At 39.4% G+C, this 26,435-nt stretch overlaps 1 protein-coding gene and 2 pseudogenes across 1 annotated transcript; 2 read left to right on the forward strand and 1 right to left on the reverse strand.

Annotated features, from left to right (window-relative positions):
- Positions 1-1,549: 1,549 nt before the first annotated feature.
- Positions 1,550-23,811, reverse strand: ZNF461 (zinc finger protein 461). Its single transcript, XM_004765008.3, has 5 exons — positions 22,930-23,811; positions 21,836-21,920; positions 13,838-13,964; positions 12,873-12,968; positions 1,550-2,992 (listed from the first exon to the last, which is right to left on the reverse strand). Exons 2-5 carry the CDS (start codon positions 21,842-21,844, stop codon positions 1,602-1,604), a joined length of 1,623 nt encoding a protein of 540 aa, XP_004765065.1. The 5' UTR covers positions 21,845-21,920; positions 22,930-23,811; the 3' UTR covers positions 1,550-1,601.
- LOC123391059 lies at positions 16,293-16,398 on the forward strand (annotated as a pseudogene).
- Positions 23,663-26,435, forward strand: LOC123391020 (annotated as a pseudogene).

A 26,435-nucleotide genomic window follows, 5' to 3' on the forward strand; every position in this document is an offset into this window, starting at 1 on the left:
AGAAGGGAGTTGGGTGTAACTGGAAGGGGAGACAAACCATGAGAGACTGTGGACTCTTAAAAAACAATTTGAGGGTTCTGGAGAGGAGGGGGGTGGGGGATGGGTAAGCCTGGTGGTGGGTATTATGGAGGGGACGTATTGCATGGAGCACTGGGTGTAGTGCATAAACAATGAATTCTGGAACACTGAAAAGAAATTTTAAAAATAAATAAATAAATTTGTAAAAAGACAATAGAAAGGATCAATAAAACTTAAGAGTTGGTTTTTTTTTAAAAGACAAAGTTGAAAAACCTTTTGCTTGTCTGACTTAACCAAAAATAGAGAACTCGAATAAATAATATCATTAAAGAGAGTTCAAATATCGCAGAGCTGAATATGAAGGATTTGGAGCAGAAAGGAAGTAAGTTTGTAATTGGCACAATGTTTGTAAATCCCTGAATAATATTGAAAATAAGTGAAAGAGGGCTAAATTTGGAATAACAATGAGAATTTCATGAGTAAAAGATTATGATTAATCCACTTTCATCCAAAGAATTTTAAAAGTTAATCCCTAGATTGCTTCTCGGCCTTTTGGCTAAGATCGAGTATAAAAGTTAATCCCTAGAATATATAAGAATTGACAGCTATGGTTGACCTTGGGTAAGTAAACCACGTGGCTATAGAACCAGATATTAAGGAAGCTTCAATTTTTACTTGTTTGATTACTTTTGAATTTTGTAGCATGTGCTTTTATTACCTAAACTTTTTTTTATTTGACAGAGAGAGAGATCACAAGTAGGCAGAGAGGCAGGCAGAGAGAGAGAGGGAGAAGCAGGCTCCCCGCTGAGCAGAGAGCCAGATGTGGGGCTCGATCCCAGGACCCCAGGATCATGACCTGAGCTGAAGGCAGAGGCTTTAACCCACTGAGCCACCCAGGTGCCCCCTAAATTTTTTAATTAAAAAAATCAATGTAACATCAAAACATACTTACACTGTACATGGGTGGTAATCTACCCAACGGAAATGAAAGAATGATGTAAGAATGTTTTTTAGTCATTTGTGATAAAAAATAGAAACAACTGAATGTGTAGAGCAGGAAATGGCTTAAAATACAGATATATATTCCATACTAGAAATATTCTGAAGCTTTAAAAACAGTGAGTTAGATCTATTATGTATTCACCTGAGAAAATGTTTGCAATTATTTGTGCAAAAAGAAAGCGCCATGAAATATAACATTCTAGGTGGTATAACCTTCCACTGACATCCAATAAACCCTTCATCCTTGCAGGTATGCTTGAGCAGGAAAGAGCTACACACCCATACTAGCTATCTCAGGGATTTGTGAAATGAGAAGAAACTGTTTTGATTTTATTTCTGCCACATTTCACTAGTTTCAGTAAAAACACTACTTTATAAAATGATCTCCAATACTGGGTGTTATAACAACCCAGAAACAGCAATTGAACCAGAGCAATTAAGAATTTTTACCTGTTAATTACTTTTTCATTTTTCCACTTGAAGTTTTTTCCCAAGGATTACTGAAATAAATCAATACTAATAAATTCGGTTATTTTACCAACTTTTACATTAAAGGAAAACCAATATTTCTAAAAATGATATCATGATGTTAGACTAGGATGGGGAGAAAGGAGAGGAAATCTTACTGGCATCTCAACAGTATGAAGTCCCTGATGTAGATTAAATTGCAAGCCATGATTAAAGGCCTTTCCACACTCGTAAGGTTTCTTCCCAGAATGAATTCTCTGATGGTGTGAGAAGCTTGAATGATAGCTAAAGGCCTTCCCACATTCCTTACATTCATAGGGCTTCTCACCAGTATGTATTCTCTGATGTTGAATAAGGTGTGAATGAAGTCTAAAGGCCTTACCACATATCATACATTCATGAGGTTTCTCACCAGTATGAATTCTCTGATGTCTTTTGAGGTGTGAGCCCTGTCTAAAAGACTTCCCACATTCCTTGCACTCATAGGGTTTCTCACCAGTATGAATCCTCTGATGTAGACTAAGTTGTAAGCCATCACAAAAGGCCTTCCCACATTCACTACATTCATAAGGTTTTTTGCCAGAATGAATTTTCTGATGGTGAGAGAAGCTTGAGTGATAGCTAAAGGCCTTCCCACATTCTCTACATTCGTAGGGTTTCTCACCAGTATGAATTCTCTGATGTATGGTAAGGTGTGAGCGATGCCTAAAAGTCTTCCCACATTCTTTACATTCATAGGGTTTCTCACCAGTATGGAGTCGAAGATGTTCAGTAAGTTGAAAGCCACGAATAAAAGCCTTTCCACATTGTTTACATTCATAAGGTTTTTCACCCGTATGAAGTCTCTGATGTTGAGTAAGCTGTGATCGCTGCCTAAAGGCCTTCCCACATTCCTTACATTCATAGGGTTTTTCACCAGTGTGAATTCTCTGATGCAGAATAAGTTCTGAGCCATAATTAAAGGCCTTTCCACATTCTTTACATTCATAGTGTTTTTCACCATTATGGATTCTCAGGTGTTGTTTAAGTTGTGAACAATGAAGAAAAGCCCTCCAACATTCCTTACATTCATTGCCCTTGCTACTATTTTGAATTCTCTGTTTAGTAAGATACAATGTATTAATAGTTTCTGCACATTCCTTACATTCAGAAAGTTTTTCTTTAGAATGAGTTCTTTTGTGATGACTAAAAAATAAATGGTAACTGAAGTTTTTTCTACATTCTTTACATTCAAAAATTTTCTCTCTATTATAAAATTCCTGAGTGAGTAAAGTATGTTGGTTAAATATAGGCATGGGTTCATGGTTGATAACGAATTGCCTGAAATAGCCCTCCTGTTCCTGTTGTGTCTCAAAGTGACTACTGCATTCCCAAATATTTCTGAAACTGGACTTCTCAGGGATGTGACTTTTAAATTGTTCCATGACAGCCCATTGGGATGGCTCTGTCTCATAAATGTCTCTTTTTGGAGATAACTTCTTGGTCTCACACCTGGACACCAACTCTGAAAGATAAGAAACACATTTTAATTGCTGGCTTTGTGTTAGAAAATAAGTATCATATCTATGGTATAAAAGAGAGGTAACTGAAAAATAATTCACATAAGAAATGAAAGGCTTGGAGAGCTCTTCAATACCATCGTGCAACTGAATGAAAAAAAAAAAGGGTAAGGAGAACACAGAACACAGAGAAAGGAGAGCTCATAGGAGAAGGTGAGAGTTAAATAACAAGTCAAGTCAGGGGGTGTGAATTTTTTTTTTTTGAAGATTTTATTTTTAAACAATCTCTACACCCAAGATGGGGCTTGAACCCACAACCCTGAGACCAAGAGCCAAACATTCAACTGACTAAGCCAGACAGGCGCCCCAATGGTTCTGAAAATGTGATCTACCTCAGAGTTTGTTGCAATTATGGATGTTTAAGAAATATTCTGAATCAAATCAATCAGTATCTACCACAGTCAGTGTAGAATGAGAATAATTTAATAAGCATGTACAAGAGTGTATTTTAACAATTTCCACCAGGCCAAAGAATTATGATATGGAGACTGCTAATTGCCCACAAATGTATATTGTATATTGACTGAACCCAGTTTTTTAGTTGAGAACAAGGCTGCTCAATATAAACATTGCATTTCCCAGACTCTTTTACAGAATATGCGATGTAACTAAATTCTGTCTTAAAAAGACAGAATACTGTATTATATATAATACTGTATTATACAGTAGCTTCTGAAAGGTTATAAGCCAGGTGGCCCATGACCTATGTCCTTTATTCTCCCATTTCCTCAGACTGCAATGTGGATGTGGTGTCATGGTTTTGCAGAGCAGAGCTTACACTTTAGCCTGGACTTCAATGCAAGAGAAAATTAATCTTCTATATAGTTTAGCCATTATTATTTTTTTTGTCTCTGTCACATGCAGCCAAAATTATAACCAAACCCAAATAGCTTCCTATGGAACTGAAATTTAAAAATCCAATTCTTTGTCATGAGAACATAAGGCCCTCTGGTACTTATAAGGCCTCATTTTGAGTCCATTTCTGTTTTATTGGTGTGCTACAATACTAACCTCCTTTCAACCATTAGGACATGCCAAAGTCATTCTTTTTTTTTTTTTTTTTTTTTTTTTTTGCCAAAGTTGTTCTTATCTTAGAGCTTTTAGGAGGCTGTTTCAGAAGAAAAAACTTTAAGATTGACAGCTGTATAAAGCATTCTGTTCTAACATAATTTATTTTTCTATTAGTTTTCTATTTTCATAGTGATGGACTTTCGGGCTGTTTTCAATTGTTAGCTACTGTTATTAGTACTGCTATGAACATTCTTGTAAATGAAATTGTTGCATCATGGGATATACATTTGTTCAGAGTTCGTTGACACTATCCAATAGTTTCCTCATTTTCTCATCAAACTATAAAAAAGTTCCAGTTCTTCACATCCTCACCAGCACTTGTTATTGTCAATCTTACATTCATTCAGGCATCCTGGCAGATATGTCATGATACTGCACTATGGTTTGATTTGCAATTTCCCTGATGACAAGTGAGGCTGAACATTTTTTTGTACGTTTATTGGCCAACTGCATATCTTCTTTATTTTTTTAAGATTTTATTTATTTATTTGACAGAGAGATCACAAGTAGGCAGAGAGAGGGGTGGGGGGGAGAAGCAGGCTCCCTGATGAGCAGAGAGCCTGATGCAGGGTTAAATCCCAGGACCCTGAGATCATGCCCTGAGCTGAAGGCAGTCACTTAACCCACTGAGCCACCCAGGTATCCCTGCATATCTTCTTTAATAAAGAAGATTGGGAACTCAGGTCTTTTGTCCATTTTTACTGATTTTGTGTATGTGGTAAAGCTCATATGACACAAAATCTACCAGTTTCATGATTTGGAAGTGTACAACTCAGTGACTTGTTAAAGAACTCAAAACCAAGACATCCATTTCTAAAAACTAGATAAAGTCTTTAAAATAAAATTCATATTATGGGCGCCTGGGTGGCTCAGGTCATAATCTCAGGGTCCTGGGATCGAGTCCCGCATCGGGCTCTCTGCTCAGCAGGGAGCCTGCTTCCTCCTCTCTCTCTCTCTCTGCCTGCCTCTATGCCTACTTGTGATCTCTCTGTCAAATAAATAAATAAAATCTTAAAATAAAAAATAAAATAAAATTCATATTATATATTGATGATAAACACCATTTCAAAAGACTAGATTTTTCATTTGAAACCATGGAGATCAAAAGGAAACAGCACAATAATTTTCAAGTAGTAAAAGAAAATAACTGTTAACCTCAAATGCTATACCCATTGAGACTGTTCTTTTTCTTCCTTTTATAAAGACTTAATTTATTTTAAAGAGAATATGTGAAGGGGCGAGGCAGAGGGAGAGAAACTCAAGCAGACCCCAAGTTGAGCGCAGAACCAATGTGGGGCTCAGTCTCACGCCTGAGATCATGCCAGAGCTGAAACCAAGAGTCAGACGTTCAACCGACTGCACCACCCAGCTGCCCCTCATTCAAACTATTCTTAAGGAATAAAGAAGAAATACAGGCATTCTCAGATGAAGGAAAACTATAACAGAATTTTGTTGCACACATGCCCTTAAAGAGTGGCTAAAGGAACCTCTTCCAAAACAAAGAAAATAATAACAGAAGAAGGCTCAGAACTTCAGAAAGGAAAGAATAATAGAATGAGCAAAAAGAAAAAAAAAATACCAGGCTACCCTTTACCCCATGAGTTCCTTTAGTCCTACTTTATGGTAAAGCAAAAATTTTAACACTACCTCTTGTGGTGATCAATGTATATAGAAGAAATACTTAAAACAATCATACTAAAAGTGTGGGGAAGATAAAGGGATCTAAATGGATGTAAGGTTTCTATACTTCACTTTAAGTGGTAAAATATCAAAACCAGCAGGCTGTGAAAGGTATGTACATATATGCTAATACTCAGAACAAACAATAAAATAAAAATAAAAAAACAAAAGCAACATATTAAAAAGCATAAGTCAAAATGGTACTCTAGAAACCTCTGAGTAACTCATAGGCAAGAAACAAGAAACAGAAGAACAAGAAATGGAAGAAAACAACAAAATGGCTGGGGAGCCTGAGTGGCTCAGTCAGTTAAATGTCCGTCTACCTTCAGCTCAGGTCATGATCTTGGGATCCTGGGATTAAGTCCTGTATCAGGCTCCCTGCTTAGCAGGGAGTCTGTTTCTCCCTCTGCCCCTCCCCCCACCCACACATCACTCCCCCTACTTGCACTCTCTCTAATACTCAAATAAAATCTTTAAAAGAAAACATAACAAAGAAAAAGGTAGATATAAGCCTTCATATATCAATAATCTTTTCGATAATTATTTTAAAGGTAAATTTAAAAATACTTCACGTATTTTATTATTTTATTATATACCTTTAAAGTACTTCACAATACCTTTAAAATACTAAATCACAATTAAAAGACTGACACTGGCACAATGGACAGTGTGACTACCAACACTGTGACTATAAGAAACTCACTTCAAACATGACATAGGTAGGTTGGAAGCAGGAGTGGAAAAATGTGTATCATGTACACCTTAATCAAAAGAAAGTAGAAATTTTTAAAAAAGTAGAAATAGCTATATTAATATCAGATAAAATAGATTCAGAATAAAGAAAACTAGTAAGTACCACTGACAGAGTTTCGAAATACATGAAGCAAAAACTGATAGAGCTGAAAAGAGAAAGAGACAAAGCACTATTATACCTGGTGATTCAAATGCCCTGCTCTCAGCAACTGATACAACTACCACACAGAAAATCAGCAAGGATATAGAAGAACTGAATGGAACATGTCACCCAACAACAGCAGAATACACAATGTTTTCAAGCACACAATGAACATTCCCCAAGACAGACCTTCTTTTTTTTTTAATGTCTCATTTTGAAGCTTTTTAAAGTTTATTTGACAGAGAAGAGACAGAGTGAGAGAGGGAACACAAGCAAGAGGAGTGGGAGAGGGAGAAGCAGGCTTCCCACTGAGCAGCGAGCCTGATACGGGGCCAACCCCAGGACCCTGGGACGATGACCTGAGGCAAAGGCAGACACTTAATGACTGAGCCAGCAGGCGCCCCAAGGCAGAGGGGCAGAGGGAGTGGAGGGGCAGAGGGAGAAACAGACTCCCTGCTAAGCAGGGAGCCTGATACAGGACTCAATCCCAGGATCCCAAGATCATGACCTGAGCTGAAGGTAGACGGTCGTTTAACTGGCGCCCCATTCTAAGTTGTAAAGCAAATCTTAAATTTAAAGGAATCAAAATCACACAGAGTATATTCTATGATGTATAGTAAAGAATTTAAACTTCACCAAAGAGAGATCTGTCTTTTGTCTTCATCTCCAGGGAGAAAATCTCTACATCTTTGTTTAGGACCATAGCTACCAGACAGTCTAACAATGGGATTTATGATGTAGGCTTTGAGCTGTGTGGTATCAATTCTCACTGAGCAGCGAGCAGAGAGGCAGGAATCTAAAGGTATCTAAAGGTATCAGCTCTACCTCTTGAGAGGCTGAAAATAGAAAGGCCAACCACTTGGGCAGCCAAACCAGAGCCCAATAAAGTTCTGGACACCAGTATTCAGGTTAGTTTCCCTCTCTGGCAATGCTACATGGTATAGTTACACACAGTTGATGGGAAAAGTTAGTATTGTCCATGACTACACTGGGTGAGTGCAACTGGAAGCTCCATGTCTGGAAATATCCTGGGCTCTACCTGTAAGGGCCTGGTTAGCCAGAGGAACTTAGTTGCAAACCCCAGATATAGGGGCAGGCCAGGTCGGATGGAGACATCCAATCAGTGGGGCGCACATATGTTTACTGTGGAGAGTAGTAGGAGGAGTCAGAATAGCCGTTAGAGTAGTAGGGGGAGTCAGAACAGCCGTTGGAGTAGGAGGAGGAGTTAGAAGAGCGTTATTATAGCTGTTAGGAAAGCCATTAGAATAGCCGTTAGAATAGCAGTTAGAATAGCCGTTAGGATAGCTGTTAGAATAGCTGTTAGAATAGCCGTTGTTATAGCCCTTAGGGTACTTTGGGAGAGTCGGAGCGTCGTGGTCATCATGGTCGTTGGGTGCGTCGTGATCATCCTGGTTACCGTAGTCGTAGGCAGTAGCGCCACGGTGAACAGCCTCGCCGTCAACAGCCTCACCGCCAGCAGCCTCGCCACAGTGAGCAGCCTTGCCACCACTGAGCCGCGGCCCGGCCACAAGTGGCCTCGCCCCCGCCAGGCCCCAGCCACACACCCCCAGGCCGAGGCGCCAACGCAAGCGGCCTCGCTGGAGTGGCATCATTATGGGGAGCGGCCCTTTCCGGGGAGTGACCTCGTCAGCAGTGGCCTCCTCCTGGGAGCGGCCTCCTCCAGAGTGGCCTCTTGAGAGCGGCTCCGACCTGGGAGGGCCTCGTCCTAGGAGCGGCCTCCTCTGGAGTGGCCTCATCTGCGCAGCGGCCTCGTCCAGAGCGGCCTCATCCGAGCGGCCGCCTTGGGAGTGACCTGGTCGGTGTCATCGTCATTGTCTCTTCGTAAGAGATGGCCCCTACCAGTCAGTTTGATTTTTGATGCTTGGCTGAAATAAAGCTTTGTTTGATTTTTGCTTTGTGTCAGTCTCGTTCCTTTGATCACGGATCCTAACATTCTACCCATGTGTTTCTTCCCTTGGCTGACTTTAATCTGTATCCCTTTGCTGTAAAAAACTTAACTGTGGGGGCGCCTGGGTGGCTCAGTTGGTTGGACGACTGCCTTTAGCTCAGGTCATGATCCTGGAGTCCCGGGATCGAGTCCCACATGGGGCTCCCAGCTCCATGGGGAGTCTGCTTCTCCCTCTGACCTCCTCGCTCATGTTCTCTCTCACTGTCTCTCTCTCAAATAAATAAATAATCTTAAAAAAAAAAAAAACAACTGTGAGGATGACAGCTTTCAGTGAGTTCTGACTTAAGTGAATTATCTAAGGGTGGTCTTGGGAACCTCTGAAATTGCTGTTGGGATCAAACATAAGGGAAGACTGTGGACTGTTCCCTCTTTCACATGAGACCATAATGGAATTAAAGTATAAATCAATAAAAGAAAGGCAACAGGAAAAACTCCAGACATCTCCGAATAACACACTTCTAAGTACTCTATGGGTGAAAGAGGAAGTCTCAACAACAACAAAAAAATTAAGGACTATGAGGACATACATATATGGATTATATACATATATACACACAATTATAAGGTTAATAACCTATAACCGGGGTGCCTGGGTGGCTCAGTGGGTTAAAGCCTCTGCGTTTGGCTTGGGTCATGATCCCAGGGTCCTGGGATCGAGCCCTGAATCAAGTTCTCTGCTCAGCGGGGAGCCTGCTTCCCTTCCTCTCTCTGCCTGCCTCTCTGCCTACTTGTGATCTCTGTCTGTCAAATAAATAAAATCTTAAAAAAAAAAAAAAAGAAACATATAACCTTACATTCACAACCTTGAAAACTTAGAAGAAATGGACCTAATTACCTGAAAATCTGAAACTACCAAAACTTAGCCAACATGAATAGGTCATCTGAGTAGTTTGGTAACTATTACAGAAATCAAATTTGGGGTGCCTGTGTGGCTCATTTAGTTAAGCATCTGACTTGGCTCAGGTCATGATCTCAGGGTCCTGGGATTGAGCTCTGCATCTGACTCCACACTCAGTGGGGAATTTGCCTGTCCCTCTCCTTCTGCCCCTACCCCTGCTCATGTTCTCTGTCCTCTCTCAAATAAAATCTTTAAAAAAAAGTAATAAATCAAATTTATAATTTAGAAGATCCCAAAAAAGAAATCTCCAAGTCCACATGGCTTCACTGAAGAATTTTACCAAACATTCCCAGAATCTTGTAACCAGTTTCTTCCAGAAAACAGAAGAGAACACTTTCCAAAGCACTTTATGAGGCCATGATTACTCTGATACCAAAACCAAAGGCAGCATACACAAAATAACTGCAGACCAACACCCCCCATGAACTTAGATGAAAAAAATCCACAATTAAATTTTACCAAACTCAATGATGTATAAAAACAATGATATACAATGACTAAGTGGGATTTATTCCAGGTGTGAAAGACTGATTCCATACTTAAAAATCAATATAATCCATCATATCAACAACTAAGGAAGAAAAAAATCCCATGATCCTATTAATAACCACATGATTAAAACAACTCTCAATGTAAGGGAGATAAACCGTAAGAGACTCCTACTCATAGGAAACAAACAGAAAGTTGCTGGAGGGGAGGAAGGTGGAAGGATGGGGTAACTGGGTGATGGACACTGGGGGGGGTATGTGTTTCAGTGAGCACTGGGCATTGTGAAGATTAATGAATCACAAACCTGTACCCCTGAAACAAATAATACATTTTATGTTAATTAATTGAATAAAAAAAAAAACCTCTCAGGGCATTAGGAAGAGAAGGGAACTTCCTCAAATTCCTAAAGAGCATGAAGGACATGTACAAAAAACCTAGAGCTAATATATTTTATGATAAAACACCAAATCCTGAATGTTTCCCCCCTAAAATTGCTAAAAAGGATGTCCATTATTACCACCCTTATTTAATACAGGCCCTTGCAGTTCTAGCTATTCCAATAAGGCAAGAAAATAAAGTGCACAGTTTGGGAAAAAAGGAAATAAAACTATCTATTTGCAAATGATATGACTGACTATAATAATGAACCTACAAGGAAATAACTGAGTTGAATAAGGTCACAGAATATAAAATCAATTGAACTTCTGTACATTGACAATACACAACAACCAAAATAAAAAGGCAATACCATTTATAAATGCTCCTGAAAAATGGAATACTGAGGTAAAAAAATTAATAAAATATGTATAAGATCTATATGATAAAAATTATAAAATGCTAATAAAAGAAATTTTTTTTTTTTTTTTTAATCAGAGAGAGAGAGGACGAGAGCAAGCACAGGCAGACAGAATGGCAGGCAGAGGCAGAGGGAGAAGCAGGCTCCCTGCCGAGCAAGGAGCCCGATGCGGGACTCGATCCCAGGACGCTGGGATCATGACCTGAGCCGAAGGCAGCTGCTTAACCAACTGAGCCACCCAGGCGTCCCGATAAAAGAAATTTTTTTTTTTTTTAAATCTTTCATTCATTCATTTATTTATTTATTTATTTATTTGACAGACAGAGATCACAAGCAGGCAGACAGGCAGGCAGAGAGAGAGAGAGGAGGAAACAGGCTCCCCGCAGAGCAGAGAGCCCGATGCGGGACTCGATCCCAAGACCCTGAGATCATGACCTGAGCCGAAGCCATCGGCCCAACCCACTGAGCCACCCAGGTGCCCCCCGATAAAAGAAATTTTTAAAAATACTTGAAGAAACATGCTGTGTTCATGGATTGGAAGACAACAGAGTAAAGATGCTAATTCTCTAACTTCATCTATAGGTTTACATAATTCCTATGAAAGTATGAGCAACCGTTTTTGTAGACACAGACAAGCACTAATACTGATTCAGAGATATCATCAAAGACCTCTAATCTGTAGTATGACCCTACTCTTGGCCTCCAGGACCCTGTACTTTCCTAGAGGACCTCTTTCCATCCCAATCAACCTTCTGCTATCCTTTTTTTAAAGATTTTATTTATTTGAGAGAGAGAGAGAGTATGAGCAAGGGGCAGAGGGAAAGAGATAAGCAGACTCCACAGGGAGCAGGGAGCCCACTGTGGGACTTGACCCTAGGACCCTGGGATCATGACCTGAGCCAAAGGCAGACATGTAACCTGAGCCACCCAGGCACTCAACCCTCCACTATCTCTACTTTGTCTATGTAATTTTCTTTAAGTTCCCCAATTTCTAATTGATCTTAATTTTTCCTAATATACCATTAGAACATATGTTCTTGATCCACTACTATGGATCAAGGTAAAAAAAGGTATTCCTGTCACCTCATAAAGCAACTCGTAGGAATTTTTTAAAAAATTAATAAACACTGTTGATTGTGTCCTTTGATAAACAGACATTTTTAGGTTTGGTATAATCCCATTTATCTATTTTTGCTTTGGTTACCTATACCTTGCTTGGTGTTATAGCCCAGAAATCCCTGCCAAATCCAATGTCATGGAACTTTTTCCCTATGTTTTCTTCTAGTTTGGGGTCTTACATTTAGTTCTTTGATCTATTTTGAGTTAATTTTTGTATATGGTATAAGGTAAGGATCCAACTTTGTTCTATTGGATGATCTTGGCACCTTTGTATAAAATCATTTGGTCATATATTTGGGAGTTTATTTCCAACCTTTTTATTCCATTCCATTTTTTAAATTATTTATTTATTTATTTAGAGAGAGCGTGCACATGTGTGGAGAGGGGCAGAGGGGGAGAGAGAGAAAATCTCAAGATGCCATGCTGAGTACGGAGCCCAATGTGGGGTTCAATCTCACAACGCAGAGATCTTGAATATCAAGAGAGTTAGAATATCAACAGCTGAATATCAAGAGAGTGACTAAGTCACTTAGATGCCCCTATTATATTGCACTGGTCTGTATGTCTGTCTTTATGCCACTACCGAACTGTTTGAATACATAGTGTTGTAATAAGTTTTGAAATCAGGTTTTCCGGGGCACCTGGGTGATTCAATGGGTTAAGCCTCTGCCTTTGGCCCAGGTCATGATCCCAGGGTCCTGGGATCGAGCCCCACTCTGCTCAGCAGGGAGCCTGCTTCCTCCTTTCTCTCTGCCTGCTCTATTTGTGATCTCTCTCTATCAAATAAATAAATAAAATCTAAAAAAAAAAGAAATCAGGTTTTCCCTAATTTGTCTAAAATGACCTTATCAGCCTAATATTCTGACCAATTGAAATAGCTTCCTGCCTCTAGATCATTGCTTACTCACCTGGGCACCGTCTTCCTGTCATTTCCCTCACAACCATCCAGGGTTCCTTCCCTTGCTCTAATGAAGAGATCACAGCCGGCTTAGATATAGAAAGTCCTGATTATAAGAAAAAAAATGGAGATGAAGGAGAAATCAAAGTACCCAAATACCATGATTCATAATTGGTTAATAAATAAATAAATAAATAAATAAAAGCACAAAATGTGTATTTGATAGTCTACAGACAAAAAAAAAAAAGAAAGAAAAAATTAAATACTCATATTCCAGTAAACTCAAGATAAAAAACAAAACAAATAAATAGGTGATAAAATGCTATTTAAATTAGTAAGCTTTCGGTCTCCACTTTACTATTTGGAGAAAACAACCTCCTGAGTATGCTTATTTCAGATACTTTTCAATGTTAAATGAAAAGTTCTTAGCATATAACTAACTACCAAAGCCAAATTGTTTAAAAGAAAGCACATTTTTTGTAGGAAATGGAATATTGTTCATTTAAACACTAAATAGTAAGTGGTATTTCTTGACCCAGTCCATCAGTTTCATCACTGAAAGTTAAAGAGCTTCACACCCAGACCCCATATATATAGTTTTAACCTACTCTAGTGCACCCACAGGTTTAGCACAGTGTAAATGAAAAAAAAGATGAAGTGGTTTCTTTGGCCATTAGTTAACAATGAATTTATTAATATTAATATTAAATAATCAAATAATCAAGCATAAGTTTTAATGGCACAGAATTCCAATTCAGTTCTTTAATCGTCAAGAAGAACATCAATTATAAGGACCAGAGGAAGGGGTGAGGATGGGAAAAATGAAGATACACCCCCATCTAAGGGTGCTCATTCCTATACAAAGAAAAAATTCATCTAGTCATTTGAAAGGTGGCCCTGGCCCTAAAATTCATAGTAAAGGAAGCAGAAATTCAAAGAAACAGATTCTAAATTATAAGAGGCAGATGAACTTACCCAGTGAAACCAAGTTGCTATAGTTCTCCAACATCACATCTTTGTACAAATTCCTCTGCGTGGGGTTCAGGCATTCCCATTCCTCCTGAGAGACATCTATAGCTACATCTTTGAACATCACCAACCCCTAAAATGACAGAGCACAGTACTGTTTTTGAAATGATAAGAGCTATTTTTCAAAAGGAAGAAGAGGTGCTAAAAGAAAGCAGGAAAGAAAGGAACAGCATATATATATAGTATATAGTGAGTATACAGGGAAAGGTTGGAAGCTTGTGACCTGGGTCAAAAAGGAATTTAGTGGAAATGAGCTCTTAAAAATTCAATTTCTGCAGACACATTCTCTTGTATAGAATGGAAAACTTAATCAGTCATCTAGAAAGTTAAAAAAATAAGTAGAAGTTTCCAACAAAGTAAAATAGTTGGAAATTTTATAATCTTTCCAGAATGTCTTATGAAAACCTCCAACTTGAGAAAAAGGACTTGAAGATTTTTCTTCATCAGTATGACTATTATGTCATAACCATTTTTACTTTTCAAGCAAATTCTTTAGTAAATACCCAGTGCAGACTGTATATTCCAAGGATAGACAGAATAACAACTCCCATCCCATATGCTCTTCTTCCATGTAACCTTGACATACCCCCACACCATTGATATAAGGTCTATGTCCTCGGCCCTTGAACATGATCCTGGGAAAACAGCTGTGACTTACTCAACTTATAAAGTATAACAGAAATGACTATGTGACTTCTGAAGCTGGGTTATAGATTTTATTTATTTATTTGAGAGAGAGACAGTGAGAGAGAGCATGAGCAAGGAGAAGGTCAGAGGGAGAAGCAGACTCCGCATGGAGCTAGGAGCCCGATGTGGGACTTGATCCCAGGACTCCGGGATCATGACCTGAGCCGAAGGCAGTCGTCCAACCAACTGAGCCACCCAGGCATCCCATGAAGCTGGGTTATAAAAATATCTCTCCACCCAGTGAGAACACCCTACACCAATTCTTAATAATGTCTATTTGGAAAAGTCAAAATTATGGAAAAGTTCAAAGATTTCCCATGTCTGATTCAATTAACCCTCCCTTACAACACCATTTCCTGTGAGGACATCTCATGTGGGTGGCTGGTTTTTCTCCTACAATCTTACTCTGTCCTCAAATTCATTCTGTCCTCTCTTCTCATTGCTGTTGCCAGCAACTGTCCCTCCCCTAAAATCTAATGTCATCATTTTGTCAGACATGCATTATCTCTACCTACTGCAGTGCTTTGCTAACATCTAGATTTTCCCCCCTCAAGAATTTTAGCTCCTGGCTCAGTGCCACCATCTCCCAACACTACTCCTATCTTAATTCTCAGTGATTTCAAATATCTATATAAGGATTCCATCTATTAACCTGCCCTCCCAATTCCCTCACCTCCTCTCCAATGATCTTGTCTTCCACTCTAGTTCACGCTTTGTATCACTATCTAAGACCTCATCACTAATAGTAACTTCGACATCTCCAACTGTCTTTCTCTCTGGTCACCTTTATATTGTCACTCACCATACTCAATCCTCTTCTCCACCTCTTACCCAACTTAAATTCTATATTCATCTAATCCTCCAACTTGATAATGACTCCTAATGTGGACTTCCTTTTCACACTTGCTAAGCAAAGCCTGAATCCTATATAAATCTAACTCTCTTCCTATTCTCATTTTATCTATATAGCCGAATATGAGTAGAGAAAACCACCAACCTTAATGACAAGTTTTTATTTTTATATTTTATTTTCCTTTCTTAAATGGTTCAGAAAAAAAAATAGACATTCAGATGTCTTACACCCACTCTTGTCCTTTCCTTTTTTCCTCCACCTCCTAACCCCTTATAGATGAGCTATTTTATAAGTTTCTTTGTGTGTCTTTGCAATGTTTTTAAGCAACTATCTATATATTCTATATATATTATATATATTACATATATTATACATATTACATATTTATATATATTAAGTAAATATATGTATATATCTTTGCACACTTCACACAGAAGGAAACATACTATAATATATACACTGTTCTATGCTTGATTTTTAAATTCTAAAGTTAATGGTTTCCTTATTTTTCTATAGGTACATATCCTCCATTTTTTATCATAGTTTATTTAACCAGACATCTCTAGATGAACACTTGGTTGTTTCCAATCTTCTGCTCTAACAAACAATAGTATAATGAATAGTCCTATAAATATGTCACTTTGTATACATACAGGCATATCTGTACCAGAAAGCCTCAGAAATCAGATTGCTAGGTCTAAATGGAAAATGCATTTGTAATTTTGGTAGATCCTGTCAAGTCGTCCTCTACAGCAGCTGGACCACTTTGTCAGACACCAGCAATATATGAAAATACCCGTTTCCTCAGTCAAGGCAGCAAAGCATTTTGTCAAAACATTTTGTTTTTATCAATTTAATGTGATCGCTTCTCAGCCTTTTGGCTAAGATCAAGTGTTATCAATTTAATGTGATAAAGAAATTATATGTCAATAGAATTTTAAGTGGATTTCTTGAATTGTGAGTATTTTTTTTTTTTTTTAGGGTCTTTCATGTTTCTTTTTCTGTGAAATCTCTATTCATGCCCTTTTGACTCTTTTTCTACTGGGCCCTTGGTCTCATTTAAAAATTTCTAAGTCTTGGGATGCCTGGGTGGCTCAGTTGGTTGGATGACTGCCTTCGGCTCAGGTCATGATCCTGGAGTCCCGGGATCGAGTCCCACATCGGGCTCCCAGCTCCACGGGGAGTCTGCTTCTCTCTCTGACCTTCTCCTCGCTCATGCTCTCTCTTACTCTCTCTCTCTCAAATAAATAAATAAAATCTTTAAAAAAAAAATTTCTAAGTCTTTATAAGTTAGATGATAAGTTCAGTGTCTGTATGTGAATTGTAAATACCTTTCCCATTTTGTCATTTCTCTTCCTACTTTGCTTACCAATGTTTCTTGCCATGCAGTTTTTCATTTTTATGTAATCAACTTTGTTACTACTTTCTCTTTTAGTTCCTAGAGTTCTGCGTCCTAGTTAGAAAGTCCTACCTCACGTCAAAGTCATGAAGGAGTACTCCCATGTTTTAGTCTAGTAATATTATGATCACATTTTTAAAAATTAAATAATTCAGTTTAACTAGAGTTTATTTTATATGGTAGATGAGTTAAGAATGGGCTTTGTTTTTTGAAAATGGCTCTAGTTACCCAATACTATTTGTCAGTAGCCTATCTTTAACCAAGGAGACAAAATAATTGTTATACAGAGAACTGTAAGATACTGAGGGAAAAAACTGAAAAAGACACAAATAAATGAAAAGGTTTTCCCATGAGGAATGGAAGAATTATCAGTGGTAAAACAACTGTATAACTCAAAGCAATCTACAGTCAATATAATCCTTCAAATCCTAATGGAATTTTTTACAGAAATACAACAGATAACACTAAAATTGTATGAAACCATCAAAGACCTCAAGTAGCGAAAGCACTCTTGAGAAAAAGGAACAAAGCTGAGACATCACATACCTTCATTTCAAACCACATTACAAAGCTATATAATTGAAACAGTATGGTACTGGCATAAAAACAGACACAAAGATCAGTGAAACAGAATAGGGAGCCCATACATAATGCTAATTAATTTATGACAAAGGAGCCAAGAATATACAATGGGGAAAGGACAGTCTCTTCAATAAATGATGCTGGGAAAACTGGACAGCCACACGACAAAGAATTAAACTGTACCACTATCTTATACCATACATAAAAATCAACTCAAAATGGATTAAAGACTTGAATGTAAAACCTGAAATTATAAAACCTCTAGAGGAAATCATAGGCAGTAAAGGTACTTGGCAATGACTTTTTGGATATGATACCAAAAAAGCAAAGGCAACAAAAGCAAAAATAAACAAATGGGACTACATCAAACCAAAAATCTTCTGTGAAACCATCAACAAAATGAAAAGGCAACTTACATGGAGAAAATTTTTGTAAATGATGTATCTGATAAGGGTTTAGTAACCAAAATATAAAGAACTCATACAACTCAACAGCAAAAAACCCTAAACCATCTGAATTATAAATGGGCAGAGGACCTGAGTAGACCTTCCTTCAAAGAAGACATAAAAATGTCCCACAGGTACTAGAAACAATCTAAGTGTCTTCCAGTGGATGAATGGATACAGAAAATATGATACACATACACAAGAATATTATTCAACCATTAAGGAAAAAAAGGAGGAGCATTTGGGTGGCTCAGTCAGCTAAATGTCCAACTGTTTTTTTTTTTTTTTTTAATTTTTAAGAGATTTTATTTATTTATTTGACACAGAGTGAGCACAAGTAGAGGGAGCAACAGGCAGAGGGAGAGGGAGAAGCAGGATCCCCAATGAGCAGGGAGCACGATGGGGGGGCTTGATCCCAGAACTCTGGGATCATGACCTGAGCCAAAGGCAGATGCTTAACTACTGAGCCACCCAGGAGCCCAAAGTGTCTGATTCTTGATCCCAGCTCAGGTCATTATCTCAGGATCCTGGGATCAAGCCCTACGTTGCGCTCCTCACAGGGGAGTCTGCTTGTCCCTATCCCTCTCCTTCTGCTCCTCCTCTTGTTCATGCTCTCTCTCAAATAAATTAAAAAATAAATAAAATAAGATCTTGAAGGAAAAAAAAAGGGAAATCTTACATTTCCAAAGACCTGGATGGACCCCGATGGCATTACAATAGGTGAAATAAGTCAGACAGAAAAAGACTTATTTGTGAAATTTAAAAACAGAAAACAAAATCAAACTCATAGATACAAAGAACAGACTGGTGGTTGTCAGATGGTGGGGGAGGGTGGTGAAATGGATGAAGCTGGTCAAAAGATATAAACTTCCAGTTATAAGATTAATAATCCCTAGGGATATTATGTACAACATGGTGACTACAGCTATTAATACTGTATTGTATATTTGAAAGTTGCTAAAAGACTAGATCTGAAAAGTATTCATCACAAGAAAGAAAACTAACTACGTGTGGTAATGGATATTACCTATACTGCAGTGATCATTTTGTAACATATTCATATACTAAACCACTATGTTGTGCATCCAAAATTAATATAATGTTACATGCCAATTATATCTCAATTAAAAAGTCAATCTTTAGCCTGCAGTTTTGAGATATCACTTTTATCAATATTAAATTACCATACACAGCTGTGGGCTGGATGGTCAGCATGCCACAGATTGCTAACCTCTGCTCTAGATTCTCAAAGGCAGAGATCAAAAGACTGGATAAAAAAGCAAGACCAGGGACATCTGGGTGGCTCAATGGGTTAAGCCTCTACCTTCAGCTCAGGGCATGATCTCAGGGTCCTGAGATCAAGCCCCGCATCAGGCTCTCTGCTCAGCGGGGAGCCTGCTTCCCATCTCTCTCTCTCTCTGCTTGCTTCTCTGCCTACTATGGGACCTCGGTCTGTCAAATAAATAAATAAAATTTAAAAAAAAATCAAGACCAAACTTTATGCTGTTATATGAGATACACCTAAAGTAAGTTAAAATAGGGACACTTGGGTGGTTCAGTCGGTTAAGCATCTGCCTTTGGCTCAGGTCATGATCCCAGGGTCCTGGGATCAAGTCCCTCATTGGGCTCCTTGCTCATTGGGGAGCCTGCTTATCCCTTTGCCTGCTGCTCCCTCTGCTTGTGCTCTCTCTCACTCTGACAAATAAAATCTCAAAATAAATAAGTAAATAAATAAACCTTAAAAAAAAAAAAGGCTAAAGAAAGTTAAAAGGATGGAAAAAGAGGGGCACCTGGGTGGCTCAGTGGGTTAAGGCCTCTGCCTTCGGCTCAGGCCATGATCTCAGGGTCCTGCGATTGAGCCCCACATCGGGCTCTCTGCTTGGCGGGGAGCCTGCTTCCTCCTCTCTCTCTCTGCCTGCCTCCCTGCCTACGTGTGATCTCTGTCTGTCAAATAAATAAATAAAATCTTTTAAAAAAAGATGTGGCTCCGTTAAGCGTCTGCCTTCATAAATTTTTAAAAATCTTAAAAAAAAAAGATATGCCATGAAATAACAATAAAAGAAAGCTGAAGCAGTTATATTAATAAACATAATGCAAGAAAAAGAATATTACCACTAGGAACATTTCATAATAAAGGTGTCAATTCATCAAGAGGATATAGGAATTTGGGGGTACTTGGCTGGCTCAGTCCGAAGGACATGCAACTCTTGATCTCAGGGTTGTGAGCTTGAGCCCCACTCTGGGTATAGAGATCACTTAAAAATAAGTAAACTTTTTTTTTTTTTTTTTTTTTTTTTTTTTTTAAAATAAGTAAACTTTTAAAAGAAGCTCATAGCAATCCTAAGTATGCATGCACCTACTAACAGAATTTCTAAACATAAAGCAAAACAGACAGAATTGTAACAGACAAATCAACAGCTGTATTTGTAAGTTTCAACAGTCCTCTCTCAGTAATTGATAGACCAAATGACCAAAAAAAATCAGAAAAGATATAGAAGTGTTGAGTACTACTACAAAACACTTGACCTAACTGATAAACACTATCTGTCAGTAGTATAACACAGCTTTCCCCCTCCCCCAAATGCACATTGAGCATTCGCCAAGATAGTCCACATTTTGGGCCAAAAATAAGTCTCAATAAATTTAGAAGGATTGATATTACAAAGTATGTTCTCTGACCACAAAAGAATTGAATAAATTAAAAGCGAATTCTCAAAAAGATATGAAAAAGTCCCTCAAAATTTGTAAGTTAAAGGGGCGCCTGGGTGGCTCAGTGGATTAAGCCACTGCCTTCGGCTCAGGTCATGATCTCAGGGTCCTGAGATCGAGTCCCACATCGGGCTCTCTGCCCAGCGGGGGGCCTGCTTCCCTTCCTCTCTCTCTTCCCTTCCTCTCTCCTACTGTGATCTCTCTCTGTCAAATAAATAAATTTTTAAAAATCTTAAAAAAAAAAATTTGTAAGTTAAAGAATGCTCTTTTAAGTAGCCCATGGGTAAAAGAAAAAAGGGAATCTTGAGCTCAAAAAAAAAAAAAAAAAAAAAAAAGAAAAGAAAATTAAACCCAAAGTACACAGAAAAAAAGTCAAGAATAAGATCAGTAATCAATGAAATAGCAATCAAGGCAAGGGCAAACTGGAGAGAAAAATCAATAAAACTAAAAGCTAGTCTTTGAAAAGATCAATAAAATTGATAAATTGCTAGTATACTGATTAAGAAAAAAGACATAAATTATTAAGATCAGGAATTAAGAGGGGAGTATTACTATAGACCTGACAGGCATTAAAAGGATACTAAGGAAATATCATAAACAACTTTATACTAACAAATCTGGCAACTAAATAGAAATAAATGAATTTCTTGAGAGACACAAATTACTAAACTGATTCAAGAAGAAATAAGACTGGGGTGCCTGGGTAGCACAGTCGTTTGAGCCTCTGCCTTTGGCTCAGGTCATGGTCCTGGGGTCCTTGGAGTGAACCATGCATCAGTCTCCCTGTTGGGCTCAGGCTCTGGGCTAGGTGGGGAGACTGCTTCCCCCTCTGCCCCTCCCCGCCGCTTGTGCACTTGCTCTCTCTCTCCCTCTCTCTTGAATAAATAAATAAAATCTTCAAAAAAAAAGAAAAAAGAAAGAAAGAAAACTCCCAAAAGCCCTGTATCAATTTAAGCAGTCTCCCCATGAAGAAAACTCCAAATTCAAATGGTGTGTTCACTTTCTACTGATGCTGTAACAAATACAGTAGCTTCAAACAACAAATTTAGTATCTTACAGTTCTGTATGTATTTCGTTGACTGCTTACTGGAACACTGGGTTAGAAAGGAGAGGAGCAAAAAGGGAAGACTTTAAAATTCTGAAACCACCACTTACTCACTAATAAGTCTGTACGATAGTCAGGCAATAATATCAGTATTAAGAATGCAAATATTCATATGACTATAGGAAAAAAAGGACATCAATTAGAAACAAAAAAATCAACTTACATGGGCCATGTTTTTAAGATTCAATGTATTAGTCCTCTTCTTAGTTCCACTTTAGAAGAAACTCTCAGCGCAAAGAAAAATATTGCTGGATGAGAGGGATTTAAAAAAAAAGACATGAGATGATCCTGCTTCTTAGCTCCCAAAGTGCTAATATAGAATGACATTTTTCTCCCCTCTTCATGTCTACTCTGTCCAGTCCCCACAGACTTCTTAGACACTGATTCTGGATGTGCAACAGTGCTATTCTTTCCTCCTACTCTAGGTGTTTCTAAGGTGAATGGCAGAATTAGTGAGGTAGAGAAGAACTATGAGACACCAGGCCTTTCCGAAGTAATCTGTAAAATCAATGTGGAGCTGAACTCACAACCCCAAGATCAAGAATCCCATGCTGTACTGACTGAGCCAGTCAGCTGCCCCCAACCAGGCCCTTCTTAAAGCTCAAACTTTGTGTGACCTTGTGTGTGATGTGGAGTAGACATTGTCTGTGACCATGGTAGTAACTGTGATTCTATGATACTTGGTGATGTGTTTGAGCTCTACAGATAACTGTTGGGGATGAGGGTTAAGTGGGCATAAGGGGAGTTGTGATTGGGGAGTGGTCGTTTTGTATTACTATATAGGTGTCTGGGTCTTAGGCTGTGCGATTATGATAAACGTGGGTTGGATTACGTCTTTTTGGCTTTGTGTTGTATGAATCTACAGTTGGATACTGGAATGTCTCCCTAACTGCCTGATTATGTGAACCTGGGAGTAACGCTTTGTGTAATTGTGCTTTTTTTCATTTACTCAAGTATCTGAGGCTTACAGAAATAGCCACCCGCAATCATGGTCACAATCACATACAAACTCCATTCACACAAATGGTCACGCAGACAAGTACACGGTCACAAAAGCACGCTCCCGAATCCAGTCGCTCTCAAGACTAACCGCCAAATACACTTAGTCCGGAGACAAAATCATTAGTCCGGAGACAAAATTCCCTTCACGAGCTTACAACCATCCAATTTACCCTCCCTAGAGCAGCTCCCGCACTTCAGAGGCCTAACACTCCAGACACTCCTCTTGCCAAGGCCTGGAGCTCCAGGAGTACTTACCTTCAGCATCCTCAGGAAGGGCTCTGGTCCAAATTCTGATTCGCATTCCACGAGAGACCGCACACCTAGTCTTGCACGCTCTGCTGGTTGGGTAGAAAGCTCTCACCAGTCTCAGCAGCCGACCACTCTGCCAAAGTTTCTACCGGAACTAGCTTTGAACCGCTGTGTCCTCTGGGAAACGTAGTCCGAAAGGAAAGCACGCGTGAGCTGAAAGAGGTAAATCCTTCGCTGCATTTCGGGATGCACCTGCGCAGTTTCACTCCGAGCTTGGAGTGACTCTACAACCTCTCCCCTTCCAAGGCTCAGACCCGAAATTTGGGTCCGATTTGGGGACCTCGGATTTCTCTGAGGGCGGATTTCAAGCCTGGCACCGTAGCTGTCCCTACTCCCTCAAGGTGGACGCGCACGTGCTGTAGTTTGATAATTGTTATTCGATGCGGAGGGATCCGGCCTTCGTTTGTAAGGTGGCAATGTGAACTGTGTTTTCTGAGTCCGAAGATGCGAGTGGCCAAGGACGAATTTGATAGGCAGGGAGAGGATGTGAGGGAGAGGATGTGTGTGTTACACCGACTGTGTCCTGAGTGAGGAAATAAGTTTGTGAAACGTTTTTGAGACCGTTTGAAATAGTGGTCGGGCTGTATACCCGTATGGGACCGCGCGCAGTGATTGTGAAGTGATGTATTAGAACGTGGCTTAGGCGCGAGGGGCATTTGAAACCTGTGATTGATTACGCATGCTTGTGGGTGGCGCGAGTGTGCGGGCAGTGAGTTTGTAACGTTCTGTAGGAGGCTGTTTGCGCTGGGTCTACCTATGACTAGCAGGAGCGGTTGGATGTGTAAGTGTCCCGCCTTGGGAAGGGAGGAGGCTGGTCCCCCTGATGGACGAAACCGATCCCTGGGCCGGGGGAGCTGATCTGAATCTTACGTGTATGCGTGGAAGAGGAGTGAAGCAACATTGTGGGGTCTAAGTGTGTATGTATGAGAAACCAGAACTGAGAAGGGTGGAAACTAATACAGATTATCTGCCAGAAGAGGCAAATCTCCTATCTCAAAGTGCCATGTGAAGAAATTTATCTGTGAGAACAAGTGGTTGTGTTTCTGGATCTGTTTTTTTTTTTTTTTTTTTTTTTAAAGGTTTTATTTATTTATTTGACCGACAGAGGTCACAAGTAGGCAGAGAGGCAGGAAGAGAGAGAGGGGAGGAAGAGGCTCCCTGCGGAGCAGAGAGTCATACGTGGGGCTCGATCCCAGGACCCTGGGACCATGACCTGAGCCGAAGGCAGAGGCTTTAACCCACTGAGCCACCCAGGCGCCCCTGGATCTGATTCTTGATCACATGTATGAGTTGGTTTGCACTTGATATTGTCCAAGGTGTTGAGTGAGATATCCCAAGTATGGGAAAGTGGTCTGTGGCTGTACCCAAGTCTCTGCATGAATTGTATGACAGTGCAAGGGCAGGTGATTAAACGTTGTGACTTTGAGGTTGATGTATGTGAGTTTTAGCTGAGTATGCCTGGGAGATCATGTGAGAGATCTGGTAAATTTGTTTGTGTGTGTTTGAGTGTAACTTATGCAAGTTAAAATCTGGATGGAAGATAATGTGTGTGGTTGTCATCTGGATGTAGTAACTATATGAGAGACTGCAATATTATGAGTGTGAGATTGAGTCCTCTCAACCTCTTCACTTACCTCTAAAAAGACGATAATAGTTAAGCTTCCTGAAGCGTAGGTTTTACTTAAAAATTAAGTTTCCAATGGAAATTTTTTTAAAGATTTCATTTATTTATTTGATAGAGAGATCACAAGTAGGCAGAGGCGGGGGGAAGCAGGCTCTCTGCTGAGCAGAAAGCCTGATGCGGGGCTCGAACCCAGGACCCTGAGATCGTGACCTGAGCTGAAGGCAGAGGCTTAACCCACTGAGCCATCCAGGTGCCCCTCCAGTGGAAATTTTTAAAAATTTAAGTATAACTTAAAATGTGGATTTTAAAAATATGAAATAACATTGCAATGAATGCAAAATGACATGAAAGATTTTTTTAAATATCTGTTACAGAGAGTATGGTTAGTACACTTTGGTGGAAGTGAAATAGATGAGAAGTCTAAATCTTAGTTGATCTGTGTAAGTGAAAGAGTTCTAGTCATGTGAACAAAAGTCTAACTTGAATAATAAAAAGTCATGGACTGTCAGTCAATTCTCAGACTCGACCCAGTATACAGACTCAGAACACCTTGAATGAAAAACCCTGCTAAACTGCCGAAAATTTATGCTGGTAATTTCCCCCCTTGTCTTCCTAAAGGAACCCACAGCTTTTACCAGGGAGACCAAACTTTGAGGAAAAGGAAAAAATCAAACCGTGGACACTGGCTTTGAGCGGACACTAATTCCAGGAGACCCAAAACCTCACTGGTCTACCACTCAGGGTAGAGGCTTAAGGAGGTCTGTGATCAGTGTTAAGGTCCATCTCACAGCAGACCCAGCACTTGCCTGAATCCATCCTGTGGTTTCCCCCCCAGTTCTGGAATGGATAATTGAAACAGACATACTCAGCACTGTCTCTCTGGCTGCTGAGTGAGGAAAGGACAAGTAGAAACTACCAAAACTACCTCTACCTAAAAATAAATAATAGACCAAAAGAAATACTGCATTCCTGGAGGGACTGCAGAGATTAGTGCCACTACTAAGAACATATAAATGCAGGGGTGATGAATTCCCAGCATATCCCCATTCAACTTGCCTATATGGCCTCTGCAGACAACAGAAATTTTGGAGAATGACAATGGGTTAAGCTGGTGGTGACTCCAGCTGCAGCTGTTTTACCAGATGTGTTTTCATTACCTAAACAAATTAACAAACTAACACATTTCCTTGGTATCTGCCATGTGAGTACTGCTCTGTTTATTTTCCCTCTCCATCCCTGTTAATAAAGACAACCAGAACCAATTGTTTTCACTTGGCAAAAACAAGTAAATAATTTCAGTATCCTACCTCAGGGGTACATCAGCTCCCTGGCCCTATAATTTAGTTTCCATGTATAATAACTTAGTTCACAGGGATCTCCGTTCTCTTTCCCTTCCACAAGATGTCATATTGGTCAATTTCATTGATGACATTATGCCATTGGACCTTGCGAGCAAGAAATGACAACTACTCTATAGATTTACTGATAAGACATCTGAATGTCAGGGTTGGGAAATAAATCTAACAAAAACCTAAGAGGCCTTCTATTACCTCAGTGAAACTTCTAGAGATCCAGTGGTGTGGGGCATGTCATGATATCCCTTCTAAGTTGTTGCATCTGGCTCCTCCTACAACTAAAAAAGAGGCACAAAGCCTAGTGGACCTCTGGATTTTGGAGGCAACCTCTTCCTCATTGGGGCATGTTACTTCCCACTTACCAAGTGATGTGAAAAGCTGCTAGTTTTGAGTAGGACCCAGAACAAAAGAGGGCTCTGTGACTCTGCAACAGGTCCAGACTGCTAGGCAAGCACTTTGCCTCTTGGGCAATA

Source organism: Mustela putorius, unplaced genomic scaffold (assembly GCF_011764305.1).
Source record: "Mustela putorius furo isolate JIRA1106 unplaced genomic scaffold, ASM1176430v1.1 tig00000174_pilon_pilon_pilon, whole genome shotgun sequence".
NCBI lineage: Eukaryota > Metazoa > Chordata > Mammalia > Carnivora > Mustelidae > Mustela > Mustela putorius.